Genomic DNA, 15,676 nt, shown 5'->3' with positions numbered 1-15,676 from the left:
TGTTGAGAGGATTAGGCGAGGATCCCTCATAGATTCATGTCATCTCCTTGAGACGACGAAGTTAGGTTTTCTCATCGTACATATGTGACAGCGAGATTTATTTGGTTAGGCAGGGCACGATACTATTGCCACATTGGGTTGACATAGAAGTAAGAAACTTCATCTTTGAATTGCAAACTCTTTTATCTCCATATTTAAATGATTTCAAAGAGCTACCATGACAACCAACACAAGATCTCACATATCGATATAGAACCTCATAGCTCTTCTACCTCCATAATTCTCACCCAGCGTTGGTGTATAACTTTCTAGTTTGGATACAATATTCCCAAAAACGAGGACAACAATATTTTAGCTCCTAGTAGCTTTTATTCTAGTCTGGATTAAGGCATTTTTTTACCAGATAATTGACAATCTCATAGTAGCTTTTCTACCTCCACAACTCTCACCCCGCGTTGGTGTATAACCTTTCTAGTTTGAACGGTGCAATGCTCATTTATGGTTCTAAATTATTAAGAGTTTACTTCCCTTTACCGAATAATTGAGAATCTCACAACTCTCCCACCTCCATAGTTCTCCCACGCCCCTCAAGTTGGTGTATAACCTTCTAGTGTGGATACAATATTTCCAAATAAGACGATATCAAACGGTACGACTCTCATTTGTGGTTCCGAATTAATACATTTATTTCCGTTTACGAGATAATTGTCCTCAGAGGGAGTCAAACATTTCATGCACTGTCTTGACTCAAGAAGCAACCAACATGCTTACATACGCGTGCAACTCATATGTGACATGCCATATACTACATTGACTATGCGGACCAACAAGTGGAGCTAGCCTTCTTAACCTATACTCCTACCCTCTCTATGCTTGAAAATTGTGCTTGACAACAAGGCGGATAAAGTTTGTGTGAAGTGAAATGGTTCAAAATTTGACAAAATATATATACTACTATATAGTGCATCAATTTCGAAATTTTGAATCCTAGGCTTGAGACGTGATATCAGCCGTTGATTAATATTGATACCAATGGTCTAGGTGGCTGTGATTCACATCTACAGTGATTTAATTGTACCCAGCCGTGTCTTATATTCTCGTGGAACCAACATCGTGTCAGTGTGATCAATCCACACAACAAGCTCGCAACAACACCTCCAAATACGCCACGTGGCCTCATGGATGAGGCCACCCACACCATATTAATCACTACATATTAACTGAAAAAAAGAGAAATCACCCGAAAACAAGATATTGCCCGTATTTTGTTCCTACCAGGTTGTGCGGTGCAATTGAAACTCCAATATACGTGACGTACCGGAGTTCTAGTGTAGGAAAAGGATGTGAGGATAGAGCCTTTGCAAAGGAAAAAAACACGACATGTCGAAGTTTGTAGTGAAAGCGGTTTGGTGGTTCGTTGATGACCGGTACTAGGAATCAACAGTCCATGTGGATGTGGTCTTGGCGAGCAAAAACAGGCCCTGTGGTTAACCGGCGACCAGCGATGCGACCGAGGGTGAGGGAGGGAGGCGTTAACGCTACAGTTGCTGCTGGCCCGGCGCCAAAGGTGGTACTGTACGCACGATCACGACCGAGACCTGACGAGAGGCCGCGTGACAAGCCAAGGCAAGGCAAGGGCAAGGACATCCGCGACCGACCGCTACGTGGCGCCGCGCTGCACGGTACCACGGCGGGAGTCCTTGGATACGACCACACGGTACTCTGACGCGCACGCGCCCAAAATGAGCGTACGCGCCGCATCGTGTCGACCGCAGACCGCTTTCCCTTTCCGCTGGATGGTATCCCCGACGATGTGGTAGGCCGGTTTCCGTCGAGAACTAGGGGAAAACGGCGTGGGGTGCTCCACCGGTCCACCCCAACCAGGGGACACCCAACCCTCCCTGCCCCGAGGCCAGCGAGCCAGCCACATCCAGTCCGCATAGGCATCGGGGGTGTCAGTCAGTCGGGGTCAGTCACCCACGCACGGGCCGCATCGCCCTCGCCATAAAAAAGGCCTCCCTCGCCTCCGGGCGGAGCTTTCGAAGCTCCTTCCCCCCCCCCCCCCCCCCCCCCCCCCGCCCCGGCCCCCACCCACCTCGCAACCATCACCACCGCCCACCGTTCCCACCGCCGCCGCCCCTATATCCACTCCCCCGGCCACGCTCCCCCTCGCACCCGCCGCCCACCTGTGCTCCTCCTGCGCTCCTCCAGTGATTCACTCCTCACTGCTGCTCTCCCTCCGCGGGGCCGCCGCCGCAGCGAGATCTCCGGCCATGGTCGCCGCCTCCGGCATCGCGCCGCCGCGGGCCGCGGCCGCCCTCCCCTGCACGCGCGCGCGCGGAGGGCACCGCCCCGGCTTCCTCCGATCCCCTCCGCTCACGGCCTCCGTGGCGGCGCAGCTGCGGTGCTGCGCCTCCGCCGTCGACGACAGCGTCGTCGCCCCGGCCGCGCCCAGGCCCCGCCTCCCCAGGTAACGCCACGCGCCTCACTACCTGCAATGTCGACGCGCCGAGATGTGAATCACTCAGTGACTTCTCGTGCTCTGCTTCTCCAATCTCTGTTAACACGGGTTTAGTCCCTCCTCGCGCCAGTGCCGTGATGCTTGCGCTGTTCCTTTACCAAGGATCTCCGTCCCCTGCCCTCATTGAGTCATTGTCTGATTCCGAGCTAATTTTGCGAGGATGGCGTGATTTCCACTTGATCTGTCCATGAATTGGCTCTGGTTTTGGTTTCAGTCAGGTGCTCGTTTATGTGATTTGGTTAGTCGGTGAGTGGCTTTCCGGTAGGAGGTTCAACTACCACCCTTATCTGCGCCACTTTCGCATTTATTAGCCTGCGTTGGCTCGCGCTGCAGAATTTGGTTATTCTGGGGCCTTCCTTTCGGTACCGCTACGGGTTTATATGGGAGTTTTAAGATGGAAACGAAGCAGTTCTATGTAGCCAGATCGGATGCTCATCACCGTTCAGAAGCTTCTGCTCTTTGGTACTATAGCGATGGTGCCACGATGCTTGTTCTCACTAGTCTTACTTCGTGTCACCAGAATAGGTCGCCCTCATGCATAGCGTCGTGCAGATGGTAGCTCGCTATACCCCAGCAATACTCGTGGTCTCCAATCCATGACCATGGATGGGGATCTGCCCAGCTTGCTCATAAATGCTGCGGCAGATGGTGCTATTTTTGTAGCTCACTGTGCAGTAGGCAGTGCCACAATGCTGTTGCTTGTGTCTTGATCCAACTGTGTTGCTGGGCTCACTCATCTCAATTATTGTTAACATGATTTAGGATTTACCGTGGTAGAACATCTCTTAACGGCCATGAGAAATTGCAGGGTGGTTGGCATGGGCTCAAAGCTCATCGGAAGCGGATCGGCCACTCCATCACTTTGTATTTCAAATGACGACCTTTCAAAATTTGTTGAAACGTCCGATGAATGGATCGCGGCGCGGACCGGGATTCGGAACAGGCGGGTTCTTTCAGGTATTTTCTATTACACTTCTTTCCCTCCTAGTTCAGTAAGCTAGCCTGATTCAGGCCAATTGTGGCCCCTCTGGCATGATGTATACTGGTTACTTCTGAGTAGTATTTGTTTTCTTTCTCTTAGCTAGGTGACAACTTGTGGATGATATGTGTGTCACGTCGTTGTTGGTGGTTGAAGTAGTTTAGTGAACGCACATCGATTCAATTAATGATTGTAAATGAGCATTTGTCGCAAAGCACCCTTCTGCATACATGGTTAAGGACTAGCAACACCATGTGACGTGGGCACGAGCTATTGTAAATATAATAAATAAATGAATTTAGAAGAGTAAATATAAATGCTGATAAATTTATGTCTTGGTATCTTACCAAATTTCTGGCTGGCTTATAAGTATATAATAAACGCAGCACTTTTCACATGTTTTTTAAGTCAATGTACATATCTAATTATAAGACGTTTCAATAACATCGTTGGGAGTTGGCCCCACTGTGTGTAAGTAGGCAGGTAACAGAGTATCAGATTTTGTGGAAGAAAGCTTAGGAGTCGCAACAATTCCGTTTTGGAGACATATTTCATTTGTTTATGTTTCAGGAGTAATTTGTTCTTTTCAAATGTGTTAGGAGGCGAAACACTGGGAGGGCTTTCAGTAAAGGCAGCACAAAGGGCACTTGAGATGGCCCAAGTAAGACCTGAAGATGTTGACCTTGTTCTCTTTTGCACATCTACTCCAGACGATCTCTTTGGCGGTGCTGGTCGGGTATTGCTTATGCACATCTATTAAATCATTCTAGTAGTTGCCATCCCTGTCTTTTCTCAAGAATACAGTAGTTGTCATACTTATATGGAAACTACTTATGTTATTTAAAACAATGATATGTCTGAGCGACTGCATATTCCTGCTTTTAATGCAAGTCATCTCATGCTTGAGAATATTTCCCTTTTTCTTTTACTGTATATCATAAGTTGGGGTAGAAATGGTACTATCTTATTGTTAATTTATCTGAGGAGTTTCTTTTTAAATTATAATACTTTCTGTCAGTAATTTTTTTCACTTCAGTACTGGTAGTCTCCAAAGTACTGTTTTCAGTCTTTGAACAATACTCCCTCTGTTCCTGAATGGCTGTAATTTAGGGCACTCCAACTAAGGCATGTATACTGACACATTACATTTGCCTCCATAATTAGCTCATTATGAATGTTGGATGTTATGTGTTAATCTAGTATATTAATGAATGTTAGGGATATGTGAAGCAAACAATGGCAGTACCGCAGTAGTTGCCTCAAACTTGTAAATTGGCATGTATTTCGGAACAAAAATCCAGAAGCTAGAATGAGATGTATTTAGAACAGAGAAAAGTGATTTCTATGGAAGTATGTTGTAATGCATGACAATGAATATAGATGATGATAGTATGTTTCATTCGTGATGATTATATTGGTACTTCGAAGTTATTACATATCTATATTTGATAGTCAAAACTAAAAATGTTTCACTGGCATACTTTGTGGAGCAGCCTATATTTGATAATAACGTAGTCATCAAATAATATGAACTACGTAATGGTCTTTCCATTTTAGTATTTTCATTCAATTTTTTCCCTGTTTAGTAGTACTGTTAATGTTTTGTACTATCAGTAAATTAGTTGTTCTAATCATCGGTGCCACTCTGCTCTAGTGCTTTATGCATTTTATATGCCTATTTTTGCATAAATAACATCAAGATAAAATGAAAACAGGTGCTGGCGGAGGTGGGGTGCACAAATGCATTTGGCTTTGATATCACTGCTGCCTGTAGTGGGTTCATTGTTGGTTTAATTACAGCTACTCGTTTTATCAAAGGTAATTCCCTTGTTAAATATTCACAATGGGTTGCTATTGAGCGCCTTGGTGGATTAATAATTTATTATCTGCCACTATTGTAGGTGGAGGTATTCAAAATGTCCTTGTAGTTGGGGCAGATGCTCTTTCGCAATATGTGGATTGGACAGATAGAGGTACATGCATCCTCTTTGGTGATGCTGCTGGTGCTGTTTTGGTCCAGGTATCTGTTCTTTTTTGCTGAAATGTTGGTCTGCTTTCCATGGTTCAGTTGGCTGTAGTCTTTCTGTACAGTCTATTGGGTAAGACACTGCAATTTGTTGTAGTACAGGTATGAGGTGTTCGGTAGTAGTGTGGCATTGTAATTTGCAAGATCCTTGTGCAAGTTCTTTTGTCTAATTTTAAATCCTCGATATTGCAGTCATGCAATGCTGATGAAGATGGCTTGCTAGGTTTTTGTGTGCAAAGCGATGGCCATGGGCAAAAGTATGCCTTCTTTCTAGAAAGTGTTGAGGTTACATTTCTAGTAGGTCACTTTCTTATGTTTGCTGATTATACTTATGTAGGCACCTGCATTGTTCATCATCGAACGCTGACTCAATCTTATCCAAGACCAATGGTGTCCCTGGCTTCCCACCGAAGAAGACCAACTTTTCTTGCATCGAAATGAACGGAAAGGAGGTTTTCCGCTTTGCTGTACGTTGTGTCCCACAGTCCATCGAGAAGGCGCTAGAGGAGGCCGGCCTACCTGCCTCCAGTATAGATTGGCTGTTGCTTCACCAAGTGAGTATCCTAGCCTATCGACCATGAAACTCTTTGACCTGAAGCATCGATCTAACTGACCCCATCGATGTTTTGCAGGCTAACCAGCGGATCATCGATGCTGCTGCCAGTCGGTTATCTATCCCATCGGAAAAAGTCATCTCAAACCTTGCTAATTACGGCAACACCAGTGCGGCATCCATTCCATTAGCACTGGACGAGGCTGTTCGTGGCGGGAAGGTGAAGGCGGGCGACATCATCGCAGCATCTGGCTTCGGAGCTGGACTCACCTGGGGTTCGGCTATCGTCAAATGGGGTTAATCAACCGCTCTGCACAGCGAACTATCACAGCAAACTAAACACCGGTTCCAAAGCTTTTGCCTGCATATGGTCCTAGGTCTAAGAGCCTCTGCGGGGTCATCTACCCGTCGCCTGTCCGGCATTTTTCTTTTAAATGTCCGTCATATTTTCTTGCACATGAACAGTGGCAGTTTGCCTTATTCATCCATTCCTTTGGCCCGTTACACAGCTCAGCTGTCATTGTGGTTATCACTACTGTACTTACTAGCCAACAGCGAGTCTGTATTGTATTAGTCTTCTGTAGTTTGAGTGGCACGCTTGATCGAGTATTTTGCATCTGGGATGGAAATTGGAAGTTTTTAGCTGGTGTTGGAAGGAGGATACTGCATTGTAAAGTGTTAACGGGCCTTCCTAGCAAGGTGTTTTTGTCTGGAGATTCCGATGAATTGTGATCAGTTTTATGGCTCCCGTCAATAAGAATTTAAAAGAAGAATGAATATTGAGCAAGCCAAGTCCTGATTCATCAGCTAGTTGTACTTGGAGACTGCTGTCATGTGCTAACTGTAAGCACATTAGAAACAAAAGAATCGTTTGATAACTCTGATGAAATTTGGATCGTTGGTAACTTGATGAAATTTGGAAGAACAACTTGCTGAGCAAAGCTACGAAGTTATTTGTTTGCAATAAATAAATAAAAGGCACCACTGCGGCTCTAGAGAATAACCAAAAATAAATAAAAGGACAGTCGATGTAACAATTGTTACAATGGGAAAAAAAATTCCATTGCCGGGAATCGAACCCGGGTCGCCTGGGTGAAAGCCAGGTATCCTAACCGCTGGACGACAATGGATTGGTGACAAGTCCCATGTTGACACTTATTTATTGTAACTCTTTCACCATCGAGGCCCTTTGTAGCGGGGTACACGCGTAGGCGTGACGTAACGATGTCTGCTCGCAGAACTCCGCACCACCGTCGAATCCACATTTGAGAGGCGAAATGAAATGGGCGCAGAAGGAGGTCTGTCGGAGTCCTAACGATATTTCATATCTGTTCACCTCCAACATCTCCTCCTCGATTCAGACAGTCACGAGTCATCTGCTGCGCTTCTTAGCAATGATACCTTTTTTTCTTCTTATTCTACGGAGCAGTGTAATAAGAGAAGGTAAATAAACGGCTAGGATCGGCTGGCCGATCGCAGCGTGCGAGCGGTCGCTTCCACGCTCGCACGCGTCTCCCTTGTGGGCCAGCACTGCAAGCGGACGAGCGAGGACATTGCGAACCGGCGGGCGCACCGATGACGAGCGAACACGAGGACGAGGTGGGACGAGGTGGGGCGGCTACGGCAAAGGTGCGCGGCTGCTGCGACAGGTGAGGAGCGATGTTGTGACCGCGACATGGGACGATGCAAGGGGGAGGGGCGGCGCCGCAAGGGGGCTTCCATGCAGCTAGGCAACACCGGCTCCGCGTGGTTGATGCTACTCCCTTCGTTCCAAATTACTCGCTGAAATGAATGTATCTAAAACTAAAATACATCTAGATACATTCATACATGCGGCAAGTAATTTGAAACAGAGGGAGTATATTGCGAGGGAACTCCAACGAGAGACCCAAATGAATGCAAATTTTATCCTTTTTTTTTCAGAGTCTGATTTGTCCGCCGGCTCATAAATGCGGCCAACGTGAACAGACACATTGTACATTTGGACGCAAATTCGAATTATAAAAAACAGCCAGCAAGTCAAGTCTTGCATTAATTTAAACTAGAAAAATAAAAACTATGCGGCGTCGTTGTCATCCTCTTTGGTTAGGACCAAGAAGACCGGCACCTGCATCCACGAAAAGGCCTCCTGGAATGTTGCCGGCGTTTGCTGCTTAGCCAACGCGTGCCGCTTGACCTCTTCCTCGGACGCGCCCAACCACACAGGCGTGCACGCCACGTGCATGGGCGAGCAGGGCACCGTGCTTGTCCACAAGCAAGATTGGTGCTCCAGCTCCCACCACTCCTCCACTGGCTCGGACGCGGGCGGGTTTGGTAGGAGTGAGGGCGCGTTCGCCTCCACTCTAGCCGCCAATTCGGCCAACATTTGCGAAAGGCAGGCCACCTGGCGAGCTCCTCGTGCTTGGACTTCTCAATGTCCCTCCTTGTGGCTTTCTCGAGGTCCGTAATGTAGGGATCCTCGACCGCCCGATCCTCCTCCTACACCACCAACGGTGGTGGTGGAGCGGCAAGCTCGCACGGTGCACGGGGCGCACCCTTGAAGCTTAATTGGCGGTGCAAGTCATGCTTAGAGGTGAACCACGCGTCCCAGTTCGGTGAGTCCACTGTGTACGCTGGGTCATGGCGGAGCTCAACCGGGAGTTGAGCATGATGGTGGCGGATCTTTGCCAGCCGCGCGCGTCTGATACCGGCACCGGAACCATGTCGTGCTTGAGATGCCACCCGTTCATCAGGTTCACGTCGGGCCACCACATCGGCATGCCATGCTCCCAGAAGTACTTGCAGTGGTGGACAAAGACGTAGAGAGGAAGGCATGTCGGCGGCTCAAGCATGGCGCGACGACATGCTGAAGTTAGCTGCGCAGCACACCAACGAGGAGTCGACCAAGGGGGCACGAAGAAGAAGACGGAAGATGGTTGTTGAGGAAGTGGACTGGGCGCCCCCCTCCCAACGCACGCGTGGCATTAAAAAGGACAAGCATGGACTGGCTTCTGTGGCTGATGTGTGGGCCCAAGCGCACGCGTGAAATAAAATAGGACCGGTAGGTGGTGGTTGGGCGGCGGCGTGCAGGTCCAAGGCGAACACTGAGCGGACACACATATGGACGCAAATCGAGTCCAAATTTGAGGCAAAAATGCATTCACGCGGACATGAAAAGCAGATAAAATATGTGTTTGCGTGGTGCGGACTCAAACGGACACAACCCAACCAAATGGGTCGGCCATTGGAGTTGCCCTAAAGTGTTCATGGGCCTTATTAGCGAGGTTTTGCCTGATAATCCCATCTATTTGTGATGAATGTTATGGCTCCCATCAAACGGCAGTGAAGTTCCCTAGAAGAAATCAAATGGTAATGAATAAAAGAACAAACAGCAAATGAATATTGGGCCATTCATGAATAGGTCTATTGGAGACTGCTGTCATGTTCTATTCCCTTCGTTCTAAATTACTCGTTATAGAAATGGATGTATTTAAAACTAAAATACATCTAAATACATCCATACCTGCGACAAGTAATTCGGAACGGAAGGAGTAGCTGTTAGCACGCTGTCATGTTCCAAAGTGATATTGTTTAAAATGAATAGAACGAGAGGGAAATAGCACAGCAGGGAAACATACCTGCACCTCAGGTCTCGAATGATGTTGTTTAACCATCGGAGATAATAATCTTAAAACACACAGAAAGACAGGCAACAAAGGAAGAAAAAAAAGGAGGTAGGTGCCAGGCACGAGAAACTGATCTACGTAATCGCGCACACACAGGGTTAGATTCCCGTAGCACGCCCACAACAGTCAGCAAACAAGTTTGCGCCACGATACCAGATAGCTAGATTGAACACTCTACATTCTTTAGAGGACAATTGAAAACTACCGACACCCGACGCTTGTTTGCAACAGAGTGGAACGTAACTAGAACGTGAGTTTCTATCGTGAGATCTGTCTTGAGGAGAAACTCCTTCCAAACTCTGCTTGAAGTGATGCAGTCATCGCCTGCAGTGCCGTGCTCGGCCCTTGTGTCGGTGGCCCGCTCTCCGGGATGTCAAGTTTGGGGCTACTTCCTTTGGGATTTTCTGCGTGTCAAGTCCAAAAAACAGTGACTGAACTAAATGGAGAGTGAAGAATAACCAAAGAGAAGGACTGAAAACTAAGAAAAATAGTGAAGAGTGAAGAAAAAGAGAGAAATAATGGGCCATTCACCTAAAAAACACATGTTTACCATCTGCTTATATATATTTTAGAACGAAGGCTCAAGCAAAACCCGGCTTTATAAATTAACAAAGCCATAAACCGGCCAGGATTTCAACTTCAAATTACACCACTCATCAACTAAAGAAAAGAAGATAGACGGCAAAGATACAAGGGCGCCAGGGAACATCTCACAATGCACGTACAACAAGCTAGTTAGAAAGATTGGCGTAGAACATATAGCTTGGAGATGCCATTAACCTCTTGCACGCCGAAAACCAAGGCCAAAGCGATATCCTGGTCAGGAGAGTGCACCGACGACGATGCAAGGCACGCCGTTGCCAAAACACCTGGGCTTGAAGAAAGACACATCCATCCAGATCCATCGTCAAAGAAGACCCCTGCCTCCTCGCCTGGCTCGAAGGCATCGCACCGTTAAGCGATGGACATGCTTAGAGCCTGGATGGATGGCCTCGAAGAAACCACTTGGGCGGAACCAGGCATTCCCGACATGCCAACGACGACTCACCTAGAGCAGAGCAACACCATATGCCGTAGTTCTGACTTGGAAGAGGGCGAGCGATCAGAATGCACAATTGGGCAACAGCAAGGGCAAAGACCAAATTGGGAGCTTCGGCTCGCTCGACGACCTGTAGTGCAGCCACCGTAGGAGGGGAACCCTATCCCCTCCCGTCCTGGAAGATCCAAGGGCATCGGAGGAATAAACTGCAGCCCGTCGAAGAGCACCAAAACAACTTGACCCAGCACCAAGGGAGACACCGCCACCGCTGGACGCATGCTGCCGCTGCCGATACACTCCACCTACACCACAACGAAGCCCACAACCCATCTTTGTTCCCAAAACAGCGCCTTCAAGAAGGTTACAGCGCCAAGGGCGTCGCCGCTGCCCAACAAAATTGAGGATTTCTCCTGGGAGACAAAGGGGAAGGGGATGGGGGGCAAGACCTAAACGACGCCTTCGGGAAGGTGCGCCGCGCCCGCGGGCGTCGCCGCTGGCATGGCTGGCTGGGGGTTTCCCCCGGTCCTGCATCCTGACACCCGCTCCCACCCGAAGCAGACCGGGACCCCATGACGAGGCAGATCGGATCTGGGGGGGGGGGGGGGGGGGGGGGAGGAGCTCGCTGGAGAAGAAGGGCAGAGGGGACGGCTAGGTCTGACGCAGCCGGAGCTGACGCTACTGCCGCGCGCTGGCCCACAGTCTTCGGGGATCTCGCCGTCCACACGGCTAAGAACAGCCGACTCACGCCCGCGCCACCGGATGCCGAAGCCCGCGACGCCACACCAGCCGGGGCCGCCGCCCCAGATCCAGAGGCCCCCCACGGGCGAGGCGAGGAGGCGAGGGCCCCGCCGCCACCTTCATCGACGGCGCACCAAGCTTGCTCGGCGACAGCTGCCTCGGGCGGCGGCGAGGGAAGGGAGGCGGCGGGGTTAGGGTTTCACCCCTCGGGTCGCCCGAGCGGGGCGACACGAGGGAGGGGAGGAGACGTGCCAACAGATCACTATCTGCTTATATGAAGAGTGAAGACCAACCAACCAAAGAGATATTGAGGACTAAGAAAAAGAGAAATGAAGATTGAAGAGATAAGAAACAGCGACCGGAGAAAGAATGATCAATGGCAAAGACAAAGGATTAACAAAGGATTAAGGAGTAAAAAACGAAAATGAGACAGTTAGGAAAGAAGTTAAGCAAATTAGGTACACTGAGAAGCTAAAGAAAGAGGGGTAAAAGTGTGATTCAACTAAGCGGCTGAGGACTAGAAAAGATCGAACAAACAGAAGAAACTGGAAAACTGAAAAACTGAAGGAAAGAGAGGCCCAAGAGACTGAAAAATGATGCAACCACAGTGACTGAACAGAGGAACGAAACTACAGTGAATAACAAAGTGGCTGAAAAATGATACACCCATAGGTCTAGAATCACGCCATGCAACCATTCGATCTCAGATCCAAGGGCTCTCGGAAGCCCGTATCATGGAAGAATGAAAAGCTTCATATCATCTGTAATTTTCCAGCTACAGGGACTGAACAAAGGAACAAGAAACGGGAAGACTGAATCACAAAGGAACAAGTAACTGAACCTGATCAACTGAATGCGCCGACACTAAAACTGAATGTGGCGCTGACTTCCACTCTATCCCTCGTGTATTGGAGATTCAGAAAGAAAATGTTTAAATTATCTTGTGAATTATAGGCCACGCCTACACGAAAAAAAAAAGTATAGATACCCTATGAAGTACCCAGTTTCGGCCACATCACCCCCTCAAGTCAGAAAACCGGGATATTACCGTCAACTATCCAAAACAAACCTTTCAAAAAAAAACTATCCAAAACCAGTTTATCAAAAAAAGAAAAAACTATCCAAAACCAGTTTGTCAAAAAAAGAAACAAAAACTATCCAAAACCAGCCAAATCACCCCTGGTAAACTAGAAGTTGGTTTTGTCCACAATGGCATGTTGACCGGAATTTGGTATTTGACTTGTACTGCTATACTATATCTCGGTCCCGGATCCACATGTCAGTGTGTAATCTATATGCTGTCACGGCATCTCTCCTCTCCCCTACGTTGCGGCATGCTCTGCCGGCCGCCAGCGCCGAGCCAAGGTGCGCACGCGCAATGCGGGCCGCTTCGCCACCGGCCGGAGCAACCAAGCGAGGCGAAAGGACAGCAGCAGCAGCTAACCATTCAACGGCGAACAAGGTAGCGATGACCGGCGTCTTGCCGTCTTGGGAAAGAGTTGGAGGATGACACGCACGGTGGCCGCGACTGCTCCGCTGAGAAGAACGGGAAGGTTGAGGAGGGCGGCGATGGCCTTCGGTTCTCCAGCTGCTGCCATTTCCGCTGCGAGGGGAAGGACGAGGCGGCGCTGCTCGCCTTCAGGGGCGCTCGGCGCCCGGGTCGTTGCCAACCTCAGCAGCACCACATCGACGGCACGGCAGTGACGCGGTCTCGCCGGATCAGCTGGAGGCCGCGCTCTCCTGGCCTCCTCACATCTGCCTCGTACAGCTCCTGCGCCTCGCGGCCGGCCAGGAGGCGCCCGAACCCGCGGCGGCCGTGCTTGGACGCCGACGCGTCGGCCTTGGACACGCGCGCGCATACGCGTTGGCTCCGAAGGATGTGGACCACAAGCTCCACGCCCACCCCAGCGTTCGTCGTCGTCTCCGGCGCCTCCAGGAGGTTCTTCGCCGTCGACTGCCTGCCGCTCTGGGGGCTTGAGTCCGTCCGCAGCCGGCCCTGGCACGCCGTGCTCTTGGGACATTGTTGTTGCCGCGGCCTTCTCCCTCGCTCGCCGGAGCTCTCTCACTCTCTCTCTCTCTCAGACGCACAACGAAGAATAAAGGAGGAAGGAGAAGGAGCAGTGGACACGGTGGACTTTCTGGCGCACGTACGCTACGCCCCGCCGCAGCAACGACGATCCTTGTTTCTCTCGAGCACGAACTCGACCCACCAGACAGTTTTTTTAGGGTAAATATTGCCGCATTTATTTAAAACTCAAACCCCGGAATGTCATCCGCGATTACAGAAATAGCAAAGTCTGGGGGACCCCCAACCACACCTTACACAATTCATCATCAACACCTACTTTAGCTAATTTATGCGCGGCAATATTAGCAGAACGCCGAACCCAAGAAATCTTGTACTCGACGAAGGACCCAAGAAGAGCTTTCACCTCCTCAATCCAAGGGCCGTTAGCCGACAGATTCCTTGCTGAATGTTTCAGCATATTCACCACAGCTTGAGCATCCAACTCCAGATGAACTCTTGTTGCGTTAATGTCTGCTGCTACCTGCAAAGCACGTTGACACGCCAAGACCTCAGTAGCTTCCGGATCCATAATGTTTGGGAAATGATGACAGGTAGCTGCCAGAAAGGCACCATTGTGATCTCTAAGAACTGCTCCTCCTCCTCCTTTTGCTCCAAATTTTGACACTGCACCATCTGAGTTTACTTTAATCCATCCCTCGTCAGGAGGCTCCCAGCGCTGTGGTTCTTGCCTAACAGGCGCACCCGGCTTTTGTGGATGTATCTCCCTCCATTCCTTCATGTGGGAAAAAACAGAGTTCATTATTTCATGTGCTGTGGCGATCGGCTTACCATCTCGAGCATCATTCCGAGCGAGCCAGAGGCCATACACCGAATGCACCATAACCTCTCGGTCTTCATCAGATGCCCCGGCAAACCAATCGAGGAGCCAGCGAGCTAGAGTACTCTGGGAGTCCGTCGTGCACGGTGGGATCGCCACCGCAACTCCCTTCTCTGAGTGGAAGAGCTGCCAGAACCTTGCTGAATGTTGGCATGCCCAAAACCGGTGATAGTTGGTTTGTTCTCTTCCGCATGCAACACAAAAAACACCCGGTTTAATCCGTCGTCGATGTAGTTCGAACCCCACAGCCAGCCCATTTTCAATCAAACGCCACATATGAATCTTTGCTTTTGCTGGTGCACATGTGTCCCACAGCGCCATGAACCCCTTGTGTGCAGTCACCGTATCAGAGGACTCCGGCTGTCCGGTCCTCGTTCTTCCCATCGCCTTTCTCAGGTGGTATGCAAATTTGACAGTAAAACACCCATTTTTTGTGTAGTTCCAGGCCATGTAATCCTGTTCTTCCGGACCCCCAATAGCGATGTGTTTGATATCCGTTGCATCAGTCGGACTAAACATGGCATCCACCTTTGCTGCGTCCCATGAACGGCCGTCAAGAGTTAACAAATCTGCCACCCTTGCCACACCGGGTATGAAGAGTTGGCCCAATGGCTTCAAACTTCCCTGCCTCGGAATCCAGTTATCGTGATGAATATTCACCTTCGACCCGTCTCCTATGCGCCATATTGTTCCTTCCCTTAAGAGATCTCTCCCATGCAGCACACTGCGAAAGGTGTAGGAGGCGTTGGAAGGGCATGTGGCCGTCATGATAGATTGCTCCTTGAAATAGCGGGCCTTGAGGACCCTTGCGCATAGTGAGTTCGGTTCTTGCAAAATCCTCCACGCTTGTTTTGCTAGCAATGCTTGGTTGAAGCCCTCTGGATCCCGAAACCCTAAACCCCCAACTCTTTTTGCAGCACACATTTTTTGCCAAGAGATCTAATGTACTTTCCTTTCACCATTTGATTCACCCCACCAGAATTTTGAAGAGATCGAAGTCAGATTCCGGCATGTTTTCTTAGTGAGCTGAAAACAACTCATGGTGAAAGTAGGTACAACTTGGAGTCCGGATTTCACCAAGACCTCCTTCGCCGCTTTGGACAAACCTTGGCCCTTATAGCCACTCACTTTTGACTTGGAACTTTCCGTCACATACTTGAAAGTGCCCTCCTTTGAACGACCAACCAGTGTTGGCAGCCCAAGATAGCGTTCACTTAGAGCTTCTGAATCAATTCCAAGTGCACTCTTC

The 15,676-nt window shown here is 49.3% G+C and overlaps 1 protein-coding gene and 1 non-coding gene across 2 annotated transcripts; one reads left to right on the top strand and one right to left on the bottom strand.

Moving 5' to 3' along the window:
• The first annotated feature begins 2,001 nt into the window (after nt 1-2,001).
• On the top strand, nt 2,002-6,820 carry LOC125540187 (3-oxoacyl-[acyl-carrier-protein] synthase 3 B, chloroplastic). The gene is made up of 8 exons (XM_048703770.1): nt 2,002-2,470; nt 3,330-3,478; nt 4,100-4,236; nt 5,216-5,318; nt 5,402-5,520; nt 5,719-5,783; nt 5,864-6,080; nt 6,159-6,820. Exons 1-8 carry the CDS (start codon nt 2,274-2,276, stop codon nt 6,378-6,380), a joined length of 1,209 nt encoding a protein of 402 aa, XP_048559727.1. The 5' UTR covers nt 2,002-2,273; the 3' UTR covers nt 6,381-6,820.
• A 317-nt stretch (nt 6,821-7,137) lies between these two features.
• Nucleotides 7,138-7,209, bottom strand: TRNAE-UUC. The gene has a single exon. It is a non-coding gene; the product is annotated as a tRNA-Glu (tRNA).
• Nucleotides 7,210-15,676: the final 8,467 nt, after the last annotated feature.

The sequence above is a fragment of the Triticum urartu genome, chromosome 2 (assembly GCF_003073215.2).
Source record: "Triticum urartu cultivar G1812 chromosome 2, Tu2.1, whole genome shotgun sequence".
In the NCBI taxonomy this organism is placed as follows: Eukaryota; Viridiplantae; Streptophyta; class Magnoliopsida; order Poales; family Poaceae; genus Triticum; species Triticum urartu.
Note: the sequence above shows the minus strand (reverse complement) of the source record. Positions and strands in the feature narration are given on the sequence as shown.